The sequence below is a fragment of the Podarcis pityusensis genome, assembly GCF_964106645.2.
Source record: "Podarcis pityusensis genome assembly, chromosome: 8".
NCBI classification, from domain to species: domain Eukaryota; kingdom Metazoa; phylum Chordata; class Lepidosauria; order Squamata; family Lacertidae; genus Podarcis; species Podarcis pityusensis.
The window spans coordinates 6711698-6739405 of NC_138033.1; the positions used below are offsets into that span (position 1 = coordinate 6711698).

Genomic DNA, 27708 nt, shown 5'->3' on the forward strand with positions numbered 1-27708 from the left:
CTCCATCCTGACACCACGGTGGCTTAGAGCTCCGCCTGGTCCTTTGTGAGGAGGGGAAGGAGCCGTCCCTGAAGCTTGCAAAAGAGAAAACCTGGATTCTAGAAGCAGAAAGTACAGTGGTACCTCGGGTTACATACGCTTCAGGTTACACACTTTGCTAACCCAGAAATAGTGCTTCAGGTTAAGAACGTTGCTTCAGAATAAGAACAGAAATCGTGCTCCGGCGGCGCGGCGGCAGCAGGAGGCACCATTCGCTAAAGTGGTGCTTCAGGTTAAGAACAGTTTCAGGTTAAGAACAGACCTTCCTGCCAGCCAGAAGACCGCTCCTTCTCTGATGTACATATGATGTATTGGGTGGGGGTCTTGGGCTACACCCCTTCTGTGATGTATGTATGATGTTTCTGGAGGTGGTCTTGGGGTCCAGGATGGGCCATTTCAAATGTCTATATAAGGGATTGCACACTTTTGTCCTGGGTCCTCCTCCTCTCCTGCGTTTGAGGGGAGCACCCTTTAATAAAGATCAGGCTTGTAGCCGCTTTGCTTTCATACCTTGAGTTGAATGTGCTTCGGGTTGAGCGCATTCGAGTTGCACTCCGCGGCAACCCGGAAGTAACGGAGCGCGTTACTTCCGGGTTTTGCCGCTCACGCATGCGCAGACGCTCAAAATGGCGTCACGCGCATGCGCGGAAGCAGCAAAACGCGACCCGCGCACGCGCAGACGGGCCGTCGCGTCTTGCGTTCCGTTCGGGATTCGAACGGGGCTCCGGAACGGATCCCATTCACATCCCGAGGTACCACTGTAGTAATAATAATAATAATAATAATAATAATTCATAATAATTTATTTGAACCCTGCCTATCTGGCTGGGTTTCCCCAGCCACTCTGGGCAGATGTTTTCTCGCAGTGAGGGAACTGCCAGAAGGCCCTCAGCATCCGGGCAGAATGATGGGGGTGGAGATGCTCCTTCAGGTATACTGGGCTGAGGCTACAGTATTGTAGTTTCCAGGTCACCTTCAAAGGTAGCCCCACGTAGAACTGCTGACCTTCTGATTGGCAAGTCCTCGGCTCTGTGGTTTAACCCATAGCACCACCCGTGTCCCTGTGCATGCACACTAAAGCTTATACCCAGAACAAACTTAGTTGGTCTCTAAGGTACTACTAGACAATTTTTTAATTTTTATTTTTTATTTCAATTGCGTCAGACCAACACGGCTACCTACCTGAATCTAGAACCACTGCTCTGAATGTTTTTTATAGGGTTGGGGGCACAGGGTGGGTGGGTTTATGGAATCATAGAATCATAGACTCATAGAGTTGGAAGAGACCACAAGGGCCATCGAGTCCAACCCCCTGCCAAGCAGGAAACACCATCAGAGCACTCCTGACATATGGTTGTCAAGCCTCTGCTTAAAGACCTCCAAAGAAGGAGACTCCACCACACTCCTTGGCAGCAAATTCCACTGTTGAACAGCTCTTACTGTCAGGAAGTTCTTCCTAATGTTTAGGTGGAATCTTCTTTCTTGTAGTGTGGATCCATTGCTCCGTGTCCGCTTCTCTGGAGAAGAAGAGGAGTTTGGATTTGATATCCCGCTTTATCACTACCCTAAGGAGTCTCAAAGCGGCTAACATTCTCCTTTCCCTTCCTCCCCTACAACAAACACTCTGTGAGGTGAGTGGGGCTGAGAGACTTCAGAGAAACGCCTCTTTAGGCACCTTCCATGTTTCCGTCTCATTGGTATTGCCTGACGTTGTGCTTTTACTATCTCCCTCTTAACAAACTCCCAGCCATCATGAACTCCCTTTCCTTTTAGTATTACTGTCCATGGCATCTCACCCAGCACTTCCCTAAGTTTTATGAAGTCGGCTTTCTTAAAGTCAAGAAATTGAGTCCTAGTATGCTTGGCTGCTCCTTTCCGCTGTATAGTAAACTTCAGAAGAGCATGATCACTCGCGCCTAATGATCCTTCCACTTCTACCCCACTAACCAGGTCATCAACATTGGTTAGGACCAGATCTAAAATGGCTGTTCCTCTTGTTGCTTCTCCCACTTTATGGACAATGAAGTTGTCTGCAAGGCCAGTGAGGAATCTGTTTGACCTTATGCTCTTGGCTGAGTTTGACATCCAACAAATATCCAGGTAATTGAAGTCCCCCATTACTACTATCTCCCTTCCTTTTGCATGCTTGGCCATCTGTTCCAGGAAGGCATCATCTATGTCCTCCATTTGGCTTGGGGATCTATAGTAAACTCCCACAATGAGGTCACTGTTATTCTTCTCTCCTTTAATTTTGACCCAAATGCTCTCACTTTGGCTTTGAGGTTCTAAATCTTGGATCTCTTCACAGGTATACACATCCCTGACATATAACGCCACTCCTCCTCCTTTCTTATCTGGTCTGTTTCTCTGAAATAGATTGTATCCCTCCATTATTACATTCCAATCGTGGGACTTATCCCACCGAAAGGCCAGTGGGCCAAAAAAGGTTAGGAAACCACTGCTCTAACCACTACACCACCTAGTCTCCTTCGCAGGCTTTCGGTGAAGATTGTTGATGTCCTGTGGGTGACACACCTGGAACACTCAGATCGAGGACGTTGTAAATCCACCGGGATTTGATTGCCACTGTGCAATAACGGGCAGCAGATTCAGTGAGCAGATTTTAAGGTGTTAGCTTTCCTGGGTAATTCTGTGTCAGAAGATGCTTCAGGCAACACACTAATGTTTTTTTGGAGCCGGTGCAACACAGGAACTGAAAATGGGAGCTTTGTACCAGGAAGTCGACTGTCATTCAGGGATGACGTCAGCAGGGTGGTTCAGGCAAACCTTAGTTTCCCCACTTGCATTGCTTATTTGTGGATAAAACACACATTGCAAAACTGCTGTGCTGGCTAGAAACTCCTGCCCAAAAAATCTACAGCACACCAGGTTGAGGAGTGTTAGCAGAGTTATTTCAGTAAAGCAAATACATCAAGTCCGGAGAGAAAATAAACCCTAAGAACATTTTCCCCAAAGAAAAGGTGAACAAAACAATCTATAACTTGAAGAGAAAGGCAAATCCGTTCCTTTCTTACTTCAGGCCTCGTACATGGCAAGGTTAGAGTCAGCAGTCACGAAATTAAAAGACGCCTGCTTCTTGGGAGAAAAGCAATGACAAACCTAGACAGCATCTTAAAAAGCAGAGACATCACCTTGCCAACAAAGGTCTGTATAGTTAAAGCTATGGTTTTCCCAGTACTGATGTATGGAAGTGAGAGCTGGACCACAAAGAAGGCTGATCGCCAAAGAATGGATGCTTTTGAATTATGGTGCTGGAGGAGACTCTTGAGAGTCCCATGGACTGCAAGAAGATCAAGCCTATCCATTCTGAAGGAAATCAGCCCTGAGTGCTCACTGGAAGGACAGATCCTGAAGCTGAGGCTCCAATACTTTGGCCACCTCATGAGAAGAGAAGACTCCCTGGAAAAGACCCTGGTGTTGGGAAAGATGGAGGGCACAAGGAGAAGGGGACAACAGAGGACGAGATGGTTGGACAGTGTTCTCGAAGCTGTGAACATGAGTTTGACCAAACTGCGGGAGGCAGTGGAAGACAGGAGTGCCTGGCGTGCTCTGGTCCAGGGGGTCACGAAGAGGCGGACACGACTAAACAACAAAGCGAGGAACCCTGTTTTGGTTTGTCCTTTTTAAAGGGATATGTTTTAATGGGACAGGATTTGTTCTTGGAAAACGTCAGCTTCTACTGAATCAAGACATCAGGCTGATTCACCTGTAGTTTCCTGAATGTTTCTCTTCACGCCCTTTTCTTACAGGGCTCCAGCCCAGTGACAGCACCTCACCACTTCTCTGCAATTCATCAAAGATGACAGGCAGAGAGGTTCAGAGCAGGTTCTTCCTTTCACACTCTCTGTTGCATTTCACCGGAAACTTGAGCCCGTTTGAGACTGCCTTCCATTTTTCCTTCCTGTTTGGAATTGTTTGTGCTTGAACCTCCCAATAACAGCTCTGGCAAGAGCGGCTTAACAGTGAGATGGACTCCCTTGGAACATGGCAACCTCTCCTCCCCTGGAGTTTTTTAAAACAGAGTTTGGGTGGCCGTTCTTTAGCTGGGATTCCCTCAGGGTCCCTTCCAATTCTGGGTTTCAACCATTCTATTCATCTTTTGCTCCCCACAGGGAATTGCATTTACAGTGGTACCTCGGGTTAAGAACTTAATTCGTTCCGGAGGTCCGTTCTTAACCTGAAACTGTTCTTAACCTGAGGTACCACTTTAGCTAATGGGGCCTCCCACTGCTGCTGCGCCACCGGCGCTTGATTTCTGTTCTCATCCTGAGGTAAAGTTCTTAACCCAAGGTACTATTTCTGGGTTAGCAGAGTCTGTAACCTGAAGCGTCTGTAACCTGAAGCGTATGTAACCCGAGGTACCACTGTACAGTGGTGCCTCACAAGACGAAATTAATTCGTTCTGCGAGTTTTTTCGTCTTGCGAATTTTTCGTCTTGCGAAGCACGGTTTCCCAAAGTCTTCAAAATCACCAAAGTCTTCAAAAACCTCAAAAAAGGCTACCACACGCGTGCTATGAGTTGCTCCTCAAAGTCACCCTGGGTATTAACACTTTTAAGAAAAAGGAAACAAACTTGCAAGATGTTTTCGTTTTTCGTCTTGCGAAGGAAGCCCATAGGGAAATTCGTCTTGCGAAGCAACTCAAAAAACGAAAAACTCTTTCGTCTTGCGAGGCATTCGTCTTGCGAGGCATTCGTCTTGCGAGGTACCACTGTATTTACTTTTATATCACACCGTTTCCCACCTCCCTCCAAGGAGCTCCACGTGGTTGTCCCCCAACACCCTCCACTTTCTCCTCACAACAATCCTGTGGAGTAGGCCAAGAGACAGCGGTTGTATGTGTAAATGGCAGTTTGTCTTTGTGTGCTTATGTATTTTCTCTGTGTGCTTTTGTATTCTTTTTATGCACTGTTCACAAAAAAGTTAAAATTTAAGAGAGAGAGAGAGAGAGAGAGAGATTGGCCCATGATCACCCAGCAAGCTTCATTCATGGCCAGATTGAGGGATTTGAACCCTGGTCTCCCAGGGATGCTCATGTCATGTGCCTGAGCTTTTTTGGAATCAGTTTCCCGCCCCCCCCCAATCCATGTTACCTGTTTGTCTGTCCTCACCTGTAGCTTCACAGATATCCTCCAGGGGGCGCTAATGCTCACCTAGCACATTTCCTCAAAGGAAAACAACACAACAACCCCCTCCAGTGGCTTCTAGGAGTTTTGCTGGACTCCGGAGGTTGAAATCTGGAACTGCAGAGGTTCAGTAAAAAGGTAAAGGTACCCCTGACCGTTAGGTGGAAGTGAATCCGCAACCTGATTGGCCTACAGGAGAACCCCAGAATTAGCCAATCATGTGTGACCCATTGTGTAAATAATGTATATAAAGCAGATACTTTGGGGAAACTTTCATTCCTCACTACTATGAGCTGAATAAAGAACAGGAAATCCACACTCGACTCCGAGTATATTTCACTTAGTCTCTGTTATTTGCCTTTGGGTCTCAGAGTGAAATGAGCAGCTAAGAAGTACCAGAGCCCAAACTCCCCAACTTCCAGCCAGGCTCCCAAGATGTGGCTATTACCATCTTACCGAAAGGAATTCGGGTCTTGCCCTGTTTGTGCAAAGAAGCACAACTGATGGACTATATGGAACTGGCGGAAATGACTGGTAGAATCCGTGACCAGGGAGAAGAGTCGGTGGAAGAAGATTGGAAGAAATTTAAAGATTATCTACAGAAACATTGCAAAATCAAAGAATGTTAGAGTGATGATGGATTGAAATTAAGTGGTTTCTTGCTGTACAGGCGTTAAAAGTTATATATAGACCAAGATTAAGGATTAGGCATAAAAAGGTTAAAAGAACGGAAAATTGGCTATTAATAGATAAGAATTTAATGTTATACTATATTAAGATTAAGGATTGGGATTAAAAAAGAGGGAAAGAAATTGCTGGACAAACAAATTGAACTGGAATACAAAAGAGGGAGGTATGAAGAGGTCCAGAAAATAAGTAAATTCAAAAGTGGTGATGAAAAGGTGGTTTTGTTTTTAATTGTTTTTTCCTTTTTTTTTTTTGTATTTTGTATTGTGTATTTTTCTATTGTGTATCTTTCTTTTTATTTTTAATTTTCTTTTACTGATGTGTTTTGTTTTTATTGGAAACTTTAATAAATATTATTTTTTTTTAAAAAAGAAGCACTCACACAACACACTCCTTCAAAGCAAGACGCTTTATTGCAGCTGCCAATTAGAAATTCCATTTCTTCCTCAAGCCAAAGGAGGTGGGTGCTGCATAGAAAATGCAGCTGGGCGCTCACGACTCCCTTCTCCTCCTTCTTGGCTCAGTACTGAATGTACGAAAGCTCCACATCTCCGTCGATCTCGAGCGTGTCGATACGCTGGAAGTTCTGGTAGCGATGGTTGTAGTTGAAGAGCGGTTGGCCGTTGGCAAACACCTTGAAGCGCTGGTTGCCGCAGCGGATGGAAAGCTGTTTCGGGGTGGGGAGAAGGAGAGCGTCAGAAAAGGCCTGTCGGATCGGGCCCATGACCCACCCAGTCCCTGTTCTCACAGAGGCCAAACCAGATCCCTGTGGGGGAACCTGTGAGCAGGAGTCGAAACCCATGAGCGCTGTCCCTTCTGCCACAGAGCAAGGCTGGCCCCAACTTAGCTCAATATTTTATTGAGGATCTGTCAATTATTCTGTATGGTTTCTGCTCATAGCTGTCAACTTACAGATATGAAAATAAGGGACCAGCAGCCTCGAAAATCAGGGATCAACAGCCAAAATAAGGGATTTTCCAAGCACAGGTATGTTCAACTTCTGAGCCCCTCCAAGCCAAAGGCAGAAAGCCCAGCCAGCAGCCAAACGAAGCCTCAAGCGGTGGTTCCCACAGCACAGCAACCCGGCAAAGGGGATGCAGCAAGGAAAACCACCGTCCCCTCTCCGCTGGGAAGCGCTGAGCAAAGGCGAGTCCCCAGGCAACGCGGCCGATTTGATCGGCACAAGGCATGCAAGCTCCACCCCCCAGTCGTTCTTAGACTCCTTATTGGGTGAGCAACACAGCCAAGCAACACAGTTGGAGCCTCCCTCCTCCCTGGCCGGCAGGGAGGGAGGGAGAGGAGCTGCTTCCTTCGAAACCCAGGAAATTGAAGGGACATCATCGATAAGGGACAGCAGTGGGACACAGCGCTGGGATAAGGGAGTTTCCCGCCAAATAAGGGACGGTTGACAGCTATGTTTCTGCTGTGTTTGTGATGTTCTGCTCTGTTATACGAGGAAGGAGATCCCGACTGAACGTCAGGATGAACTTTCTGACAGGGAGAGCGGTTCGACAGGGGAATGGCCTCCTCAGAAAGCCGTGAGTTCTCCTGCCTCAGAGGTTTTTAAGCCGAGGTTGGAGGGCGATCAGCCATGGATGCTTTTAGCTGAGATTCCTGCATTGGACTTGGGTCCCTTCCAACTCCACAATTCTATTATTGTTTGTAAGCTGCTTTGCAATTCGCACAAATGAAAAGCAGGATTCAATTTTGGCCCCTGAGGCAGACCACAAAAAGGCGGTGGCCCCCCAACAGGAGTGGAGACCTACACTGGGAGCAAGAGGGGAATAAAAGTCGAGAACAACTCCCATCTCTTGCGGGGGTGCAATTAGTGCCAGCACCGTCCGTTAAGAGTTTGGGTGTAATCTTTGACACCTCCCTTTCCATGGAGGTGCAGATTGCAGCTATAACAAAGGCGGCATTTTTCCATCTCCGCCAAGCTAAGCAGTTGGCTCCTTACCTCTCTCGCCCTGACCTAGCCACTGTGATCCACGCGACGGTCACCTCCAGCCTTGATTATTGTAACTCGTTCTACGTGGGGCTGCCCTTGAGACTGACCCAGAAACTCCAGCGGGTGCAGAATGCCGTGGCGAGACTCCTTATGGGGTCTTCGCTGCGAGATCACATTCATCCGGTGCTATACCAGCTGCACTGGCTCCCGGTGGGGTACAGGATCAGGTTCAAGGTGCTGGTTTTAACCTTTAAAGCCCTATACGGCCTAGGACGCTCGTACCTACGGGACCGCCTCTCCTGGTATGTACCACGGAGGACCTTACAGTCTTCAAACAAAAACATCTTGGAGGTCCTGGGCCACAGGGAGGTTAGGCTGGCCTCAATCAGAGCCAGGGCTTTTTCCGCCATGGCCCCGATCTGGTGGAACGCTCTGTCCCAAGAGACTAGGGCCCTGTGGGACTTGACATCTTTCCGCAGGGCCTGCAAGATGGAGCTGTTCCACCAGGCCTTTGACCAAGGCGCAGTCTGACCCCATCCTTTGGGGTCATAGAACTCTAGCCCAATGGTTGCCATTAATTTGATTCTGAATTGATTTTAAAATGAGTTGATTTTAGAATGTTCTGTTACTTTTATTGTTATTAGCCGCTCTGAGCCCGGCTTTGGCTGGGGAGGGCTGGATAGAAATAAATTATTATTATTAATATTATTATTATTATCTGAGGAGATCCTCAGCATCTGCCTTCGCCAAGAGGACACAGAGGGGGTGGCATGGGGGTGCCAAGGAAGGGGCAGATCTGGTCTCCGAGCAGCGTGCCGCAGTTGCCGCAGCCATTCTTTGGGCTCAGGATCTGCTGCCCTTATGGACCATAAAAGTAAAGGTAAAGGGATCCCTGACCATTAGGTCCAGTCGTGACCGACTCTGGGGTTGCAGCGCTCATCTCGCTTTATTGGCCGAGGGAGCCGGCATACAACTTCCGGGTCATGTGGCCAGCGTGACTAAGCCGCCTCTGGCGAACCAGAGCAGCGCATGGAAATGCCGTTTACCTTCCTGCTGGAGCGGTACCTATTTATCTACTTGCACTTTGATGTGCTTTCGAACTGCTAGGTTGGCAGGAGCAGGGACCGAGCAATGGGAGCTCACCCCGTCACGGGGATTCGAACCGCCGACCTTCTGATCGGCAAATCCTAGGCTCTGTGGTTTAACCCACAGCGCCACCCACATCCCCTTATGGACCATAGACTCATAGAATTGTAGAGGTGGAAGGGACCCCAAGATTCATCTAGTCCAACCCCCTGCAATGCAGGAATCTTTTTCCTGAAGCAGGAATCTTTTGTCCAAGCAACTGCCACGGAGCGATGACCCTCTTCCCTGGATTTTGGCTTTTTTTTTTTTTTTTTTGCCGTGAGAAACATCACCAACTAAGCACGTGCCCTCCTTCCCGTGCCACAGAGTCTAAAGTTATTTAACTGCACCGTTTCTCCCCAACCCCACCATCCCATCCTGGCTGGGGCAGATCTCAGCTCTGGGCAAATGAACACTCACGTCAAAGTACTGCCCGGCTTGGAAGGGGTTGACAGACAGCTCCCGTTCCTCACGTCCCCATTGGCCGTTCAGGAAGCTGTTCCTGACCACAGCACGCTCATTCATGCGGGGGTTGATGTGCAGGACCGTATCCGGGCCAGCTTTGAAGTTGATCCGGAATCTGGAAGAGGAGGAGGAAGGAAAGGATTTGTAAGAAATTGATCTTTTAGCGCTGCGGGACTTTGGAACTCCCTGCCTATGGACATCAGGCAGGCGCCACCACTCGACTCTGTCAAAAGCTATTTTTGTTTTGATGGGTGTTTAGAATGGTGGCATGCTTTTAGTTTACTAAGTTTTTTTTTATTTTCTGGACGCTTTAACCGTTTTCACTAATAATCTTACCGTTCTGTTTGTTTCGCAAACTGCTTTGAGGTTTTCTGCAACTGTATATCAATTTTATGGCACAAATGAATAAATAAATGAATAAAATAAAAATATATCCTTGCTGGGTCAAATCAAAGGCCTCCTGTTTCCTATAGCAGCCCTGCTGGACAACTCTGGGGAGCCCACAAATCAGGGCACAAAGGAAACAGACCCCCACACCCTTGTTAATTTCTCTGCCATTTTTGTTATTCAGAGGTAGAATGCCTCTGACCATGGGGGCTCTGTGTAGCAAGCACGGCTTATTGCAGATGGCAGGCCTGCCCCCTTTTGCAAATCATTCTAAGTCCATTCTTAAAGCCACCTTTGGGCGACAGCGCCTGCGTCTTGTCGCAAGTGAATGCCATGTGCTAACTTTTCACAGAAGGAAGGAATCCTTTTGTGTGGCATAACCTGAACCCGTTGCCTGTCAGTTTTCATGGAACAATCTCTGGGGAACCTGAGGCCATGCAGAAGCTGCCGAACTACAGCTGGGAGGTTGCAGGTTCCTCATTCTCTTGCACAGCGCATGAAAAGCCCCATTTTGTTATCACTCTCAGCCTCTAATAGCTCTGGGATTCAGCAAGATGAAACCCGAACTCAGGACTCCTAATTGGGCTGAAGAGCAGTGGGGATCTGAGTCTCCAAGGAGAAGCAAGTGGACAGTGGGTCTAATTGCTGTGAGGGAGTAGTGCACAATGTGTGCATTAATGCCATTCCCCGGTCTATAAGAAAAGGGCTGCCACTTATTCACGGAAACAGGCAGAAACAGGATGGCTTACTGTTTAGCGTGCGGTGGAATGAATCCTCTCAGCACGATGGTCTTCTTGGATCCCAGCCCTCCGGCGAGGTTGCCTCGGTATGGCACTTGCTGAAACACGAGTTTATAGAGATATATGACTGCAGGAGTTGAAAAAGCATATTCATTGCAGGGGGCTGGACTAGATGACCCTTGGGTCCCTTCCAACTAACTCTAAGATTCTATGATTGAAGGCAATATGCAATACTTTCTCAAGCTACCAGTGTGTGTGGAACACAGGGATGTTTGCCGTTCAGGGACTAAGAGAGGCAAGCTGGGGAAAATGTGACCCAAGCATAGGAGGACATCAGAGCAGCCCTATAGCTGGATCAGGCCCCAAGGCAGATGCCCATAGGGCATGGGTAGGAAAACTAAGGCCTGGGGGCAGGATCCGGCCCAATCGCCTTCTAAATCCGGCCTGCGGACAGTCCGGGAATCAGCGTGTTTTTACATGAGTAGAATGTGTCCTTTTATTTTAAATGCATCTCTGGGTTATTTGTGGGGCATAGGAATTGGTTCAACCCCCCCCCAAAAAAAATAGTCTGGCCCCCCACAACGTCTGAGGGACAGTGGACTGGCCCCCTGCTGAAAAAGTTTGCTGACCCCTGCCATAGGGGAAGCCTGGAAGCAGGAACTGAGCGCAGCAACACTTTTTCCTATTCCAAGCAACTTAACCCTTCCAGCAGCAAGCCAGCAGTAAATCACACTGTGAAAGTTGGAGTTAACTCTTTGTTAGCCAAAAACACGATCTGCACAGAGAAAGGCCTCAGATGAAGATTGCAGGCTCTGGACTGGCTGGGAATCAGCAAGAAGCGAGAGAAAGGAAGATAAACACTTACCGGATGGTAGGAAGCAGGAGCGTTCATCACCTGTGAGGGAAGAAACCCCAAAGAGGTCATTTACCTGTTCAGCATCTCCTCAGAGACTCCCAACCTGAATCTCATGAGCACTGGGAAGAAATAGCCGCCTGAACCAGCCTTTCTCCTTTTGTTATTTTCATTTATTTATTGCGTTTCTTTCCCATCTTTTCCTCCGGGCAGCCGAAGGTGGCATACACAGTTCTTCCCCTTCTTCCTTTAATCCTCACAACAACCCGGTGAGGGAGGCTAAGCTGAGAGGCAGCCCAGCGGGGATTCGAACTGTGGTCTCCCAGGTCTAACACTTTAATCACTTTAAGACTGCTGTTAGCAAAAACCTGGAAGTCTCAAGAAATTCCAACAGTGGAAGAATGGCAGATGAAGATGTTGGACTTTTTGGAGCTAACCGGCCTGACTGGAAGAATCCGCGACTAGAAAGAGGAGGACTATCAAGGCGATTGGAATAAATTTAAGGACTATTTGAATAAATAAAGGGACCCCTGACCATTAGGTCCAGTCGTGGACGACTCTGGGGTTGTGGCGCTCATCTTGCTTTATTGGCCGAGGGAGCCGGCGTACAGCTTCCGGGTCATGTGGCCAGCATGACTAAGCCGCTTCTGGCGAACCAGAGCAGCGCACGGAAACGCCGTCTACCTTCCCGCCTGAGCGGTACCTATTTATCTACTTGCACTGGTGTGCTTTCGAACTGCTAGGTTGGCAGGAGCAGGGACCGAGCAACGGGAGCTCACCCCGTCGCGGGGATTCAAACCGCCGACCTTCTGATCGGCAAGTCCTAGGCTCTGTGGTTTAACCCACAGCGCCACCCACGTCCACACAATATAAATAATGCACTTTGACGTGCTTTTGAACTGCTAGGTTGGCAGGAGCAGGGACCGAGCAACGGGAGCTCACTCCATTGTGGGGATTCGAACCGCCGACCTTCTGATTGGCAAGTCTTAGGCTCTGTGGTTTAACCCACAGCACCACCCGCGTCCCATATATATAAGGTAAAAGTAAAGGGACCCCGACCATTAGGTCCAGTTGTGACCGACTCTGGGGTTGTGGCACTCAACTCGCTTTATTGGCCGAGGGAGCCGGCGTACAGCTTCCGGGTCATGTGGCCAGCATGACTAAGCCGCTTCTGGCGAACCAGAGCAGTGCACGGAAACGTCGTTTATCTTCCCGCCGGAGCGGTACCTATTTATCTACTTGCACTTTGACGTGCTTTCGAACTGCTAGGTTGGCAGGAGCAGGGACTGAGCAATGGGAGCTCACCCCATCGCGGGGATTCGAACCGCCGTCCTTCTGATCAGCAAGTCCTAGGCTCTGTGGTTTAACCCACAGCGCCACCCGCGTCCCATATTTGAATAAATATTGTAATATAAAAAACTAGAAATCACTTGAAAGTACCAATAGGCATAGGATTAAATTAGGATTTAATTAAATAAATGGGATTCAGAACAGTAAGAAAAGTGAATAAATTAGATCAGAGCTGGAATGATATTGGAAAGCTGTTACATGCAGATACAAAGAAATTCAGAAGGGAGGGATTTGAGGAAGTCAATTAACAATGTAAATAAAATTTGGGTTTTAAGGGATAGGGGGTAAAGATTATGTTTTTTATTGTTTTGGGGGGGTTGTATGTTTTTCTGTTGTTGTTTCTTCTTTTTGTTATGTTGTTTTTGTTATAATTGTGAAAATCTAATATATATATATATATTTTTTTTAAAAAATTAATCATACTGGTCAGCTCTAAGCAAGTCAGCCTGCTGGGAAAGTTTTATGCTTCTTCCCCCTGTCTATTCGCAGTACTTACGGGAAGGTTGGGAGACGGGTATGCTGGCATCATGCCCTAAAGAGAGAGAGAGAGAGAGAAATTATAAAGTGGGGACTAAATTCTGTGCCAGCGTCAAGAGGTTGGCACAATCGGGCATCTGCCTGGTGCCCCAAACCCAAAACAAATTCAATACCTTGCGACGCAAATACAGTTATCACAATACACAAAGCGCAACAGGCTGAATAATAATAACTGTGAACATTTTATTGGTTATTTCCTAACGTAAAGGTCTAGCCCAGTATGTGCAACAAATACCGTTCATATATACAGTGTATAACCTATGATGATACATTTCTTCTTTTCTTTTTTAATATACATTTTTATTAGTTTTTACATATGTTTTCCAAACAGAACATCTCATCTTATACAACATTTTGGCTATTTTAGCCTGAGACTTCCATCAACCGCCTCTAATGATTTTCAAACTTCATCTCTTAATCTTACATTTGTTATCCTATTACTTTTAATAACCCATAACTTAAAATCCATTCCCATAAATCTTTTCTGCAGTGTTTCATATAGCTCTCCTTACAAAACTTTTTGTAGTCCTACAAGCGTCGTCAGTTGGTTACAATGGTCTTTCAAATAACTCGTATATTTACTCCAATCTTCCTAGAGTTTCTGGTCCCAATACATTTCTTCTTTTCTTTCCTTTCCTTTCCTTTCCTTTCCTTTCCTTTCCTTTCCTTTCCTTTCTTTCCTTTCCTTTCCTTTCCTTTCCTTTCCTTTTTCCTTTTTCCTTTCCTTTCCTTTCCTTTCCTTTTTCCTTTCCTTTCCTTTCCTTTCCTTTCCTTTCCTTTCCTTTCCTTTCCCTTTCCTTTCCTTTCCTTTCCTTTCCTTTCCTTTCCTTTCCTTTCCCTTTTCCTTTTCCTTTCCTTTTTCCTTTCCTTTCCTTTTTCCTTTCCTTTCCTTTCCTTCCTTTCCCTTTCCTTTCCTTTCCTTTCCTTTCCTTTCCTTTCCTTTCCTTTCCTTTCCTTTCCTTTCCTCTTTCCTTTCCTTTCCTCTTTCCTTTCCTTTTTCCTCTTTCCTTTCCTTTTTCCTTTCCCTTTTTCCTTTCCTTTCCCCTTTCCTTTCCGTTCCTTTCCTTTCCTTTCCTTTCCGTTCTTTTCTTTTTCTTTTCTTTTCTTTTCTTTTCTTTTCTTTTCTTATTGTTTCTTCTTGTGAGTTCCTGTATAACACAATCCTTGTGGCAGCAGTCTACATCCGCTGTGTTCTTCTCGTTACCTTGAGGGCTTTTCTAGTTTTACCTAAGGATTGTGTTCTACAGGAACTCACAACCAATAAAATGTTCACAGTTATTATTATTTTTAAAGTACAAATTAGAAAACATACATATTTACAACAAAAGAAAATACAAAGGAAAAAGAAAATACATTTAACCAAGGAAAAAAACTAGAGAATACTTTGCCTCTTTTCATATTTACAGTTATTTATACCTCTATAAAATGCCACGCACAATAAAGGAGTGAAATGAAAGATATCAGAAAAAAAGAAAAAAAAGAACAAAGAAAAAATAAAGAAGTAAAAGAAAAGGATCATAGGTGAAAATTTTTCAAAGTAGACAAGTATTCACAGTTATTATTATTCAGCCTGTTGCGCTTTGTGTATTGTGGTGCCGCAAACCCATTTGTAGAGAATTTGAAAGCCATTGCTGCTGCCTCAACGAGCAAGAGATCAGAACACGGGAAAATAAATTTTGCAAAAGCGGTTTTAAAAAATGTGGTATATACAGACCATTCAATTGAGGTTGTGGTGCGGCAGAATTTATCAGACCTGCACAGAACTCTCTATTTGGCCTCCCAAGACATAAATCTCTATTTGTTTGTGTATATCTGCCCCACCTTTTCCTCCAAGTTGCTCAAGGCGGTGTGAGCAGTCCTCGCCCCCCTCAGTTTATCCTCACAACAGCCCTGTGAGGTAGGCTAGACTGAGGAGCAGTGGCTGGCCCAAGGTCACCCAGTGCAAGGAGTCGAACCCTGGTCGCCTCGCTCACAGCCCGGCGCTCTAACCACTGCACCACACTGCCTCTCATCCCATCTCCCCAGCACCACACACACCACCCAAACACAACCTGTGCCCTGCCCAGTCCCCGCCCCCAGAAATTCCCCGCCTCCTTGCAGTACTTACTGGCATCCCCATTGGTGGATACTGCTGTCCTGGCATCCCTGGCATGCCCTGGACCAGAAAGAGAAACAAATAAGATTGAGGCAATTGAGAGAGGGGCCTTTAGTCTGCGTCCACTTCATGGCTGGGGAAGCAGCGGGCCTCTTCCCGAAATTTGGGTCTCTGTCTGTCTTCGGACTACAATTCCCATCATCCCTGACCACTGGTCTTGCTAGCTGCAGGTGATGGGAGTTGTAGTTCAAAAACAGTTTGGGAATCCCTGCTCTAGATCAGCGACTGGGAGCCTGCAGCCTTCCAGATTTTGCCGGACTACAACTCCCATCAGCCCCTGACCATTGGCCGATTGGCTGGGGCAGCTGGGAGTTGTGGTCCAATCACATCTGGAAGAAGAAGAGTTTGGATTTGATATCCCGCTTTATCACTACCTGAAGGAGTCTCAAAGCGGCTGACATTCTCCTTTCCCTTCCTCCCCCACAACAAACACTCTGTGAGGCGAGTGGGGCTGAGAGACTTCAGAGAAGTGTGACTGGCCCAAGGTCACCCAGCAGCTGCATGTGGAGGAGCAGGGAATCGAACCCGGTTCACCAGATTACGAGTCCACCGCTCTTAACCACTACACCACACTGGCTTCAGCGACTCTGGAGGAGAAGGAGAGAATGTCATCTCTCTCCTGCTCTGCTCAAAGTCAAAGAGCTTAGAACTTGAGGCCAGTCAAGCTGTTTTCGTGGCTTTGGAGTGGCGTCAGACTGGATGGTGCCCCAAGTCCCTCCCAATTCTTGGGGTCCTGTACCCAGTGAAGGTTGCCACTGTTTGGGCGCCTATGGCAGAAATGGCCATGGGCACCTTTCCCCTTCTCCCCAGCAGAGAGACACCATTACAGTGGTACCTCGGGTTACAAACACTTTGGGTTACAGACTCCGCTAACCCAGAAGTAGTACCTCGGGTTGAGAACTTTGCCCCAGGATGAGAACGGAAATCGTGTGCCAGCGGTGCCGTGGCAGCAGGAGGCCCCATTAGCGAAAGCACTCCTCAGGTTAAGAACGATTTCAGGTTAAGAACGGACCTCCGGAACGATTTAAGTTCGTAACCCAAGGTACCACTGCATTTCATTTTGTGACTCTTAACAGGACCGGCTCTACCGTTGGGTAGAGTGAAGCAGCCACCTCAGCTGGTTTTTGACCATTGCAAAGAGGAATCAAATTGATAGCCGTTTATTGCTGCTTCATTTTCGCTGCTTGTGGATCCGCCGTTTTCCATTCCTCGATCTTAAGTTCAGTTCTCCGGACTCCTGCAGCAATTTGCAATTTGACCCTCATGAAAACCCGCCAGCATCCTAGTGCAAATTTCTCCTAGTGAGCACTATTTAATATGCAGTTTTGGCTAACACATTTTGCAAGCCGTTTCTCCCTTATATGCCATCTACTCTATTGCGTCAATTCTTATTTGCTCTTGCGTGCATTTTGGGAAATGCTGGATGTTTGGAGAACCGCCTGCAAAATTCAGGGTTGAGTGAATTTTGCGGGAGGGCTGTGTTTCGCTTTTTGTATTGTTTCGGATTTGCCATCAAATGGAAATCGAATCAAAGTCCACCTCCTTCTCTATTTAGGAGTGGGAGACATCAGGCATGGGCGCCAAATGTGGGCCTTGAGAACTCTTTATCTGGCCTCTAGCACTCTTCCCAAGACCTGACCCCTCTCCTTAGGCCACACCCCCTCTCCTTAGGCCATTCCCACACAGACCACACCCCTATCTACAAGCCTTGCTTTTCAACCTCCTTTTTGCCTTCCTGGAATGTGTCCTTGGACTCTGATAAAGATTCTCACTTGCCTGATTGGTGGAAAGAGAGGGTGTGTCTGTGCATGAGAGTAAATTAGCATCCATTGCTCCACCCACTTTTGCTGCTGACCCCTCCCACTGCTGCCGCATGGCACCCCAGAAACTTGTCCAGAAGGGTGAAAATTGTCCCCCTTCCACAATATCGGATGCTCACCCCTCCTCCCATCATGGCTCCTCCTCCGATGGTGGTCACTGACTGCAGCTCCAGGTCACCATTGGCCTGCACAGCCTGGACTCGCTCAGGTGGGATCCTGTGGCCAAAGGTGCAGAAGGGGTTCCTGTTCACGAGGATCTGCCGGGACACAAATGAGGAGGAGGTGCAAGTGAGCCCCTTTGCAGCCCCCTGGGAGTCTGCCCCCCATCATTTCAGCCGCTCCATTCCATTCCTACCCATAGCTGTCAACCGTCCCTTATTTGGAGGAAAGTCCCTTATCCCAGCGCCGTGTCCCACTGCTGTCCCTTACTGATGATGTCCCTTAAATTTCCCAGGTTTCAAAGGAAGCAGCTCCTCTCCCTCCCTCCCTGCCAGGGAGGAGGGAGGCTCCAACTGTGTTGCTTGGCTGCGTTGCTCACCCAATAAGGAGTCTGAGAACGACTGGGGGGGTGGAGCTTGCGTGCCTTGTGCCGATCAAATTGGCCGCGTTGCCTGGGGACTCGCCTTTGCTCAGTGCTTCCCAGCGGAGAGGTGACGGTGGTTTTCCTTGCTGCATCCCCTTTGCCAGGTTGTTGCGCTTTGGGAACCACCGCTTGAGGCTTCGTTTGGCTGCTGGCTGGGCTTTCTGCCTTTGGCTCGGAGGGGCTCAGAAGTTGAACATATCTGTGCCCCTTGGAAAATCCCTTATTTTGGCTGCTGATCCCTTATTTTCGAGGCTGCTGGTCCCTTATTTTCAAATCCGTAAGTTGACAGCTATATTCCTACCCCATCTCCCACTTTCCTTCACACCCAGCAACCCTACTGAAGAGCGAGCCAGCAATAAATCACACTGAGAAAGTTGGAGTGAACTATTAGCAAAGACACAGGGGTGTCAGGCCTAACAGGCACAGCAGCTCATCTCCAGTCGGTCTTGCTACCATGAAGCGGTTGCTGAGACCGAAGGCCCCAGCCTCCCCACAGATGCTTAAGTCCCCCTGTCTCCAGGGTTTCCCCCCCCAAGCAATTGGAGACTGTGCCTGCATGAAGCCAACCTATCTGCTCTGTTCATGCCTCTTCTGGATCTTGGAGAAAAGCAGATCTGGGATAAAAGCTTATCGCAGCAGGAGGGGTGGGGCACACATCTGTAGAATGGCAGTTTATATTGGTCTCATCATGGTATGTTTGCACTAGTTTGCACATTTTGCATAATTACACGGATGTCAAATATTGTTGAACATTCCATGGCATCAGATTAGGAGGCTGCTATTTAACCTATTAGGGACACGGGTGGCGCTGTGGGTTAAACCACAGAGCCTAGGACTTGCCGATCAGAAGGTTGGTGGTTCGAATCCCCGTGACAGGGTGAGCTCCTGTTGCTCGGTCCCTGCTCCTGCCAACCTAGCAGTTCAAAAGCACGTCAAAGTGCAAGTAGATAAATAGGTACCGCTCTGGCAGGAAGGTAAACGGCGTTTCCATGCGCTGCTCTGGTTCCCAGAAGCGGCTTAGTCATGCTGGCCACATGACCCGGAAGCTGTACGCTGGCTCCCTCGGCCAGTAAAGCGAGATGAGCGCCGCAATCCCAGAGTCGGTCACGACTGGACCTAATGGTCAGGGGTCCCTTTACCTATTTGACCTATTGTGTACAGACATCAGCATCTCCTGCATTCAGGCTGAACAGACGACGAACTCTGGGACCCGCACAGAGAATCGGTGGGTCTTACACCCTTGGGTGCTCACACGAACCTGGTATCCGTCGGGGTTGACGACGACGATGACCTCGAAGTGTGAACCCTTTTGGAGGGGCATGCTATGGTGTTCCTCCTTGCCCCACTTGCCCCCTTGGAAGGTGTTCAAGACAACCTTGTCTTTGCCATCAAAGCGAGGGTTGAAGTGTAGGGCAATGTCGGCCCCGTCGTTCATGCCACAGACAAAGTTCAGGCTGAATCTGGAAACCATGGATGGAAAGAAAAGGGGAAAACAATAAAATGTAGTCAGAGGGCAACCTGTTTGCTGTTATATTGTTTTGCCCACTTTTCCACCCCACTTCCCATAAGGCTTGATTCACACTGAATTTGGCATCCTTCAAAGGGTGGCTTTCGTTTAAATAACAATAGGCAAGTTACTAGCCCTCATTGCTCATATATGTATATAGCAAGTTAGAAGAAGAAGAAGAAGAGTTTGGATTTGATATCCCGCCTTTCACTCCCTTTAAGGAGTCTCAAAGCGGCTAACATTCTCCTTTCCCTTCCTCCCCCACAACAATCACTCTGTGAGGTGAGTGGGGCTGAGAGACTTCAAAGAAGTGTGACTGGCCCAAGGTCACCCAGCAGCTGCATGTGGAGGAGCGGAGACGCGAACCCGGTTCCCCGGATTAGGAGACTACCGCTCTTAACCACTACACCACACTAGTCCTTGCTTCGGAATACGATTCAAAACATGCAAGGAGCAAGTTCTAAGGCTAAAGTATCTGAAGCTAAAATGTGCACATTTCGGAAAACTGCTTTGAGGTTTTATTAAAACCCTAAACGGCCTTGGTCCTGTATACCTGAAGGAGTGTCTCCACCCCCATCATTCAGCCCGGACACTGAGATCCAGCACCGAGGGCCTTCTGGCGGTTCCCTCATTGTGAGAAGTGAGGTTACAGGGAACCAGGCAGAGGGCCTTCTCGGTAGTGGCGCCCGCCCTGTGGAACGCCCTCCCTTCAGATGTGAAGGAAATATGCAGCTATCTTCTTTTTAAGACATCTGAAGGCAGCCCTGTTAAGGGAAGTTTTTAATATTTACTGCTGTACTGTTTTTAACACTTGATTGGAAGCCGCCCAGAGTGGCTGGGGAAACTCAGCCAGATGGGCGGGGTATAAATAATAAATTATTATTATTATTATTATTATTATTATTATTATTATTATTAACAGTCAAGAGTTACAGTATATGAATGTCGTGAAATCAATCAATATAGTCCATGGAGAATAAAGTTCTGCTGAGATCAGTTGGGCTTCCTTCCAGTTAAGTGGGTACAAAACTGGAGCCTAAATGAGGATTTATAGCAGCCAAGAAGCAACGACGTAGCTTCTAGTTTTGCCCTATGGCTAGGAGAATAAAAAGAATAATCAGATCTGCTCTCTCTTTTTTGCCACGTTTGCACAAAACTACATTAATGTGGAAGTTTCTTGGTAGAGGATGTGGGCTTTTGCAGAATATGCAGAGTTAAAGAGAGAGGATATATGATCACACTTTTTTAATAAAATATATATATATATTTTATAAAATGTATATACCACTTGAGTGTAAAAAAACCCCCACCTCAAAGCAGTTCCCAAACATAATAAAAGAATAAAATTCTCAATAAGAGCAGTTTATAAGCATTCGAAAAACAATTAAAATCGACGATAAGCTGAAAACAGGTTAAACACATGTCCAACATTCTACATGTCTGGATAAATTTGCCTTTTTTTTTAAAAAAAAAATGATGTTTGGGGCATTTGCTAAAAAAGAGTAAACTGAAGGCGTCAATAGGCGGGGAGTTCCAAAGTGCATGTGATGCCACACTAAAATATTTCATACGAATGTGGAAAGGGGTGTTTTGTGGCACCTGTAAGGATGCCGGTTCTGCAGATCAAAAGCGGTTGAGAGGGCATAGAACAGCTCAGGTGATCTCGCAGGTAAGCTGGTCCGAGGTGGTCAGTCCTAGTTCTGTGGCCACCCCTCCTACCCAGAAAGGACCCCTTACCTCTTGGTATGTTGGGGCACCATCCCTGCCACATATATGGACATGCCGGGGCGAAGTCCACCGGGGACTGGCTGGGTATGAGGGAGGGGCTGAAAGACAAGAGGTTTGGGGGGGTGTGACAGATGCAATATATATGGTTACCAGATGTTTTTCAATGAATCCTGGGACACTTAAAAAAAAAAAAATTACATGCAGAGACATCACCTTGCTGACAAAGGACCGTATAGTTAAAGCTATGGTTTTCCCAGTACAGTGGTAGAACTTAATTTGTTCTGGAGGTCCAGTCTTAACCTGAAACTGTTCTTAACCTGAAGCACCACTTTAGCTAATGGGGCCTCCTGCTGCTGCCGTGCTGCCGGAGCACAATTTCTGTTCTTATCCTGAAGCAGAGTTCTTAACCTGTCTGTAACCTGAAGCGTATGTAACCCGAGGTACCACTGTACACAACTTTTAGGAGGCAGCCCTGTTCAGGGATGAGAACAGAAATTGTGCTCCGGCAGCACGGCAGCAGCAGGAGGCCCCATTGTACTGTATTTTTCACTCCATAGGACACACTTTTTCCCTCTTAAACCCTAACCCTAACCCATTAGCTAAAGTGGTGCTTTAACCTGAAGCACCACTTTAGCTAATGGGGCCTCCTGCTGCTGCCGTGCTGCCGGAGCACAATTTCTGTTCTTATCCTGAAGCAGAGTTCTTAACCTGTCTGTAACCTGAAGCGTATGTAACCCGAGGTACCACTGTACACAACTTTTAGGAGGCAGCCCTGTTCAGGGATGAGAACAGAAATTGTGCTCCGGCAGCACGGCAGCAGCAGGAGGCCCCATTGTACTGTATTTTTCACTCCATAGGACACACTTTTTCCCTCTTAAAAACTAAGGGGAAAAGTCTGTGCATCCTATGGAGCGAATGCAGGGGGGGAGGCAGGCAGGAAAAGCCCCCAAGAGCCTCACACAAGCTTCACGCGGCTCTTGCAGGCTTTTCCCCAGGAGGGAGAAGGGACCGCCGCTCCCCGACCTGTTCTGAGCTCAGGCTTCCCCCGCCCCCAGCCCCGCAAGCTCTGGGAGTGGATGCAAGGCTGCCTGAAATCCCCAGAGCGCAGCGGCAGTTCGCACTGCGCTGCGGGGGCTCCAGGCTTCAGGCGGCTATCCGCAAGCCTTCGGAGTGCAGCAGGAGTTCTCGCTTGCGGATAGCCGCCTGAAGCCTGGAGCGTGAGAGGGGTCAGTGCACACCGATCCCTCTTGCTCTCCAGGCTTCGCTTCACTGGAGAGGCGCTGCACAGTTTTCCCTCTCTGCGCAGCGCCCCTTCAGCTAAGCGGGAGGAAAAATGGAAGGGGCTCCGTTTCTCCTGCCACTTCGCTGAAAGGGCGCTGAGCAGAGAGGAGGAGATTTTTTCCCCCTGTTCTCCCCCTCCTAAGGTCCGGTGCATCCTATAGAGCGAAAAATACGGTACTCCAATTTAAGCAGCCTCAACTTAAAAGAACATAAGGCTTCCCTGTTCTAGTTTGACTTCTGTATTATTGGCCATCAGGGACACGCTCTCGTTCACACTCTCTCACACTCAGCTGCCCGGCTCCTCGCCAGCTCTGCCGCTACTCCAGTTGGGGATTGAAGTCATTTCACCCCTCTGCACCTTGCCCAGCAGAGAAACCGTGCCCCTTGCGCCCCTCCTGGACAACTGCGTGCCACCCGTCCCTGACTCCCGAGCCTCCCCCAATCTCCTGCCCCCTTCCTCCTTTGTTTTGAGAGTTTCACAGGGTGCGAAAGAGGAGCTTTGCACCTTGCCCAGCAGAGAAACTGCTCGTCTTGCCTGGGCAACGGCCACCCACCTGCGATCTCTTCTCTTCCTACCCCTCCATCTGCGTATTACTCCAAGAGAGCAGGGTGTCATGTTTCCCGGGGACGTTTAATGAAATCCGGGGACATTCCGGGGACGGAATTTGTCTGGGGACAGATTTGCAAATCCGGGGACTGTCCCCGGAAAACGGGGACGTCTGGTAACCCTACAATATACCGAGATCCAAGTTCATGCATCTGAGGTAAAGGTAAAGGGACCCCTGAACATTAGGTCCAGTCGTGGACGACTCTGGGGTTGCGGTGCTCATCTCGCTTTATTGGCCGAGGGAGCCGACGTACAGCTTCCGGGTCATGTGGCCAGCATGACTAAGCCGCTTCTGGCGAACCAGAGCAGCGCACGGAAACGCCATTTACCTTCCCGCCGGATCAGTACCTATTTATCTACTTGCACTTTGTGCTTTCGAACTGCTTGGTTGGCAGGAGCAGGGACCGAGCAACGGGAGCTCACCCCGTCACGGGGATTCGAACCACCAACCTTCTGATCAGCAAGTCCTAGCCACCCGCATCCCTTTCATGCACCTGAACCAGCCTTCAAAAAATGTATTTGGTGGCTATTCTCTGCCTCCACTGTCAAGAGGCCGTAATTCTTCTAAATGCCTGTTTCTGAAAACCACAGGAGGAGAGAGGGCTCCTGCGTTCGAATCCTGCTTGCGGGTTTCCCACAGGGATCTGGATGGGTGCTGGGCGAATTGGGCCACTGGCTCTTCTACTGTTCTTATGTATATCAGGACAAAAAAGGTGCCTATCTGGGGAACCCTGTACTAAAAGTCCTGAGTGTTTTCCCCGATAACCTTTTCTTTATTTTTATTTCAAAACAGGTTCAGAAATTGTGGAGGATTGTACTTAAGACTGGAAAACCGAGAACTTGGAATGGCCCGAGCTGCCAGCTCATCCTTTGCTTTGCAAGATCGGTTGGGAACCTGCAGAAAGCGCCGTGTTAATTATTAAGCCATCCAGCTATGAAACGGACTCGCTTAGGGTGGAGCAGGCTGGCTGAGGTCCAAGCCGCAAATGAGTTCTGCTTTTATCCACAGGATCTGAACTTGGGAAAGGTGCGTTGACGAAGAGGTCGGGTGGATGGCTGGATGGCCACGTACCCTTATCAGATCTTTGCACGCACGGAACTAAAACGAAAAAACCAAGGAAGGGGAACATTTCCGCCAGCTGGGTCGGACTGGCGAGATCAGGATCCAGGATGGGCATCATTGATTGAAGCGCCCTCCCCACCCCCATATGAAGGAAGGCATAGGCCTTGTTGTGTTAACCCAATGGCCCTCCTAGCCGTGCATTAGGGAGCTGGGCTCAAACACTATGCTAGTGTAGGAAGAACACATTGATTAAACAAAATTGACCAAACGCTTCGAATTCCTGGCTAAAAGGGAAATTGGAACAGGTGCATTATATACCTGGCAAAGTCTCCATCAGGAAAAGCAGCACTGGAGCGAACCAGGCAGAGGGCCTTCTTGGTAGTGGCACCCGCCCTGTGGAACGCCCTCCCACCAGATGTCAAAGGAAAAAACAACTAGCAGACTTTTAGAAGACCTCTGAAGGCAGCCCTGTTTAGGGAAGCTTTTAATATCTGAAGGACTATTGTATTTTAATATTTTGTTGGAAGCTGCCCAGAGTGGGGTGTAAATAATGGGTGGGGTATAAATAATAAATTATTATTACAGTCATACCTCGGGTTAAATATGCTTCTGGTTGAGCGTTTCCAGGTTACGCTCCACCGTGACCCGGAACTAACGGAACGTGTTATTTCCAGGTTTCGTCACCCACGCATGCGCAGACACTCAAAATGACATCACGCGCATGCGCGGAAGCGGCGAAACGTGACCTGCGCATGCGCAGACGCATGTTACGTTCTACTCAGGATGTGAATGGGGCTCCGGAACGGATCCTGTTTGCATCTAAAGGTACCACTGTATTATTATTATTATGTTAAAAAGGTAAAGGACCCCTGACAGATAAGTCCAGTCGCGAACGACTCTGGGGTTGTGGCGCTCATCTCGCTTTACTGGCCAAGGGAGCCGACATTTGTCCACAGACAGTTTTCCAGGTCATGTGGCCAGCATGACTAAGCCGCTTCTGGTGAAACCAGAGCAGCGCGCGGAAACGCGTTTAGGACCTTGAAAAATGCTCAGTTTGCTGCATTGAGTAAATTGACCGGTTTTTAGGACTTTTCTTCCTCTCCTTGACAAATCAGCTTTTCTCCTGGGGGAAATCTCTGTGCATTGCAAAAGATTCTGGAACATAGTCTGGGATGCTGCCCAGGTCAGAGTCGGGAGTCAACCTTACTGGCACATCCCGAGGTCTGCGCCAAAGTTGGCTTCCTGACTTTGAACTCCTTTGGGGGGGGGGTCAGTCCTTGTCCTGTTTTTCTTTCCCCTGGTTCTTACCATCTGCTCACCTGCCCCCCTACCATAAGTGAGCAAGCAAGCAAGGAGTGGAGATAGGCAGAGAAGCAGGAACTCAGAAAGAGTGGAAGAGGTGGCAACCGAAGGATTTCTAGAGGGGCATTACCCAGCGTTTTGCATTTGACTTGTGCCGTTTTTAAACTATATTGAGGCCTGGCATTATTTATATTGTGTGGACGCGGGTGGCGCTGTGGGTTAAACCACAGAGCCTAGGATTTGCCGATCAGAAGGTCGGTGGTTCGAATCCCCGCGACGGGGTGAGCTCCTGTTGCTCGGTCCCTGCTCCTGCCAACCTAGCAGTTCAAAAGCACACCAGTGCAAGTAGATAAATAGGTACCGCTCCGGCGGGAAGGTAGACGGCGTTTCCGTGTGCTATTCTGGTTCGCCAGAAGCGGCTTAGTCATGCTGGCCACATGACCTGGAAGCTGTACGCCGGCTCCCTCGGTCAGTAAAGCGAGATGAGCGCCGCAACCCCAGAGTCGTCAGCGACTGGACCTAACGGTCAGGGGTCCCTTTACCTTTACTAATTTTAATAAAAGTACAATCAGGTGAGTGGGGAGGACATGCAGGTACGTCTGTGGAGTGCGTTCTGTGTCACAATTGCCGTGACTTCTGACGCCCTTGATAAAATAGACAGCAGGTCACCGGTGTCAAAGCCATTTGCTAGGACAGTTCAATGGCCTAAAATCCCAGGCACCAGTTGCGGCGAGTGCTTTCTAAAGGAACTGCGCATGCTTTCGTTCATGGTGCCCTGGCAGTTCTTAGACTGGGGGAGCAGGGAGATTTGGAGGGGCTTGTTCTCAGATGGAGTGCTTGAACCAAACTCCAGGCAGCGCAAGCTTCAGAAACGCACAGAACTCTTGGATAAAACGGTAGCAAATTCTTCTCCAGAGAGAGAATGTGTGTGAGTCGGGCAAGGTTGCTTATGAATACAAATCTACAGTAACTTCAGGTAGGAAAACTTGTTTGTGATACAGATTGAAATGAAATTTAAAGGCGTCTTAGAGGCCTCTCTGCCAAATGCTTCTGTTTGATTTAAATAAACAAACAAGGGCTGATCCACTCTTTCCTCTAGGCTTTAAAGTTCTGCATCCAAGCGCTCTCTCGCTTTTGCTCTGGAGTTTTCCCCACGATAACCTGCTCTTTAAATGTGAATTGGAGCCAACTGCAATTCGCAGAAGACATGAATTATTATTCGTGGCTCTTCAACTTTAAAGAGGTGGGGGGGTTGGGGTTGGGGGCGAGTTCTGGGCCAAAAGAGAGAGAGAGAGAGCTCAAACACAGAGCTATAAAAGCATGAACCTGTGCCTGGATAGAGCAGGGCAAAAGGTGGCTATTATTATTATTATTATTATTATTATTATTATTATTACTATTATTATTATTATTATTATTATTATTATTATTATTATTAATTTGCACCCTGCCCATTTGACTGGGTAAGAGCGAATGAGCTATAAGTTAAACAGAACAACTGCAATTTTTAAAATCCCAGAGCAGGTCTTTGGGGGGGAAAAGGAAACGGAAGACTCAGGTTAAGTGACGGCAAATTTTATTCTTTTCTTGCAGAGAATACAAGAGCACAGATTGCGCAGGGAGAGATGGAGGCGGAAGGCTTACCGGGTTGTAGGTGGGCATGTAACCGGGTGCTGGGACGAAAGCCATGGTGCCGCAGTCTGACTTCTGCTCAGATGTGGATCAAGACCGGCTGCAGGAAAACCTCCCAGAGCCACCCGGAATACTTTTATAGCACCTGGCTCCAAAGGGGTGGAGCAGCCAGGAGGTCTGGCCAGGACCCACCCATCTCAATAGGTGAGGAGCTCACCTGTCTTATCCTCAGCCCAGACTTTCTCCAAGGACACAGTCGGGGAGGGGGAATCTCGTTGGCTGTTCCGCAATGGAAAATTCGGGGGGTTTTCTTCTATTTTGGATTACCTAGTGGTTGCAGCAAGGAAATAGGTGGTCAACAGGGTTTAGTGCTGCCGAGAGAGATTTGTCAATCCGCCTGGCCTGCTCTGATGCTTTTAACAGCCCGACAGGCAGAAATCTCACAGGCCAAGCATCCCATTTTGCTTTCCTCCGTGCCAGGAAAACAGTTTCACCCGTGAAACATCTGTATAGCAGCAGCTCACCTGGAATTAATTTTGCAGGGGGCTGGGGAAACGGTTCACCTAGCTGCAGAGGAGATCTACTGGATTCGGGGCAAGAAGAACGAGAGCTGTTGGCCGGTGTCTCTTTGCTAAGAGCCAATCAGCTCTGAAGAATACGCAATACTAGTTATCCTCAAAAGTTTGTGGTCGTGTGAGTGGGACACAGGAGCTCAGAGAGTTAGGGCACTTCATAAAATTCCCACAAGGGCAG

At 48.1% G+C, this 27708-nt stretch overlaps 1 protein-coding gene across 1 annotated transcript; it reads right to left on the minus strand.

Annotated features, from left to right (window-relative positions):
- Nucleotides 1-6266: 6266 nt before the first annotated feature.
- LGALS4 (galectin 4) lies at nt 6267-27085 on the minus strand. Its single transcript, XM_081019162.1, has 10 exons — nt 26968-27085; nt 21080-21168; nt 19094-19295; nt 17372-17509; nt 15385-15432; nt 13237-13272; nt 11403-11432; nt 10547-10635; nt 9366-9525; nt 6267-6539 (listed from the first exon to the last, which is right to left on the minus strand). The coding sequence occupies exons 1-10, from the start codon at nt 27010-27012 to the stop codon at nt 6393-6395; spliced, it is 984 nt and encodes a 327-aa protein (XP_080875288.1). The 5' UTR covers nt 27013-27085; the 3' UTR covers nt 6267-6392.
- Nucleotides 27086-27708: the final 623 nt, after the last annotated feature.

Bases quoted from the DNA above. Each gene is read 5' to 3' on its own strand.
- LGALS4 (XM_081019162.1), bottom strand. From the start codon at position 27,012: ATGGCTTTCGTCCCAGCACCCGGTTACATGCCCACCTACAACCCG. The intron at 21,169-26,967 runs GTAAGCCTTCCG...CTTGTCTTTCAG, and splicing joins ACATGCCCACCTACAACCCG to CCCCTCCCTCATACCCAGCC. The intron at 6,540-9,365 runs GTGAGTGTTCAT...ACCCCGAAACAG, and splicing joins AAGCCGGGCAGTACTTTGAC to CTTTCCATCCGCTGCGGCAA.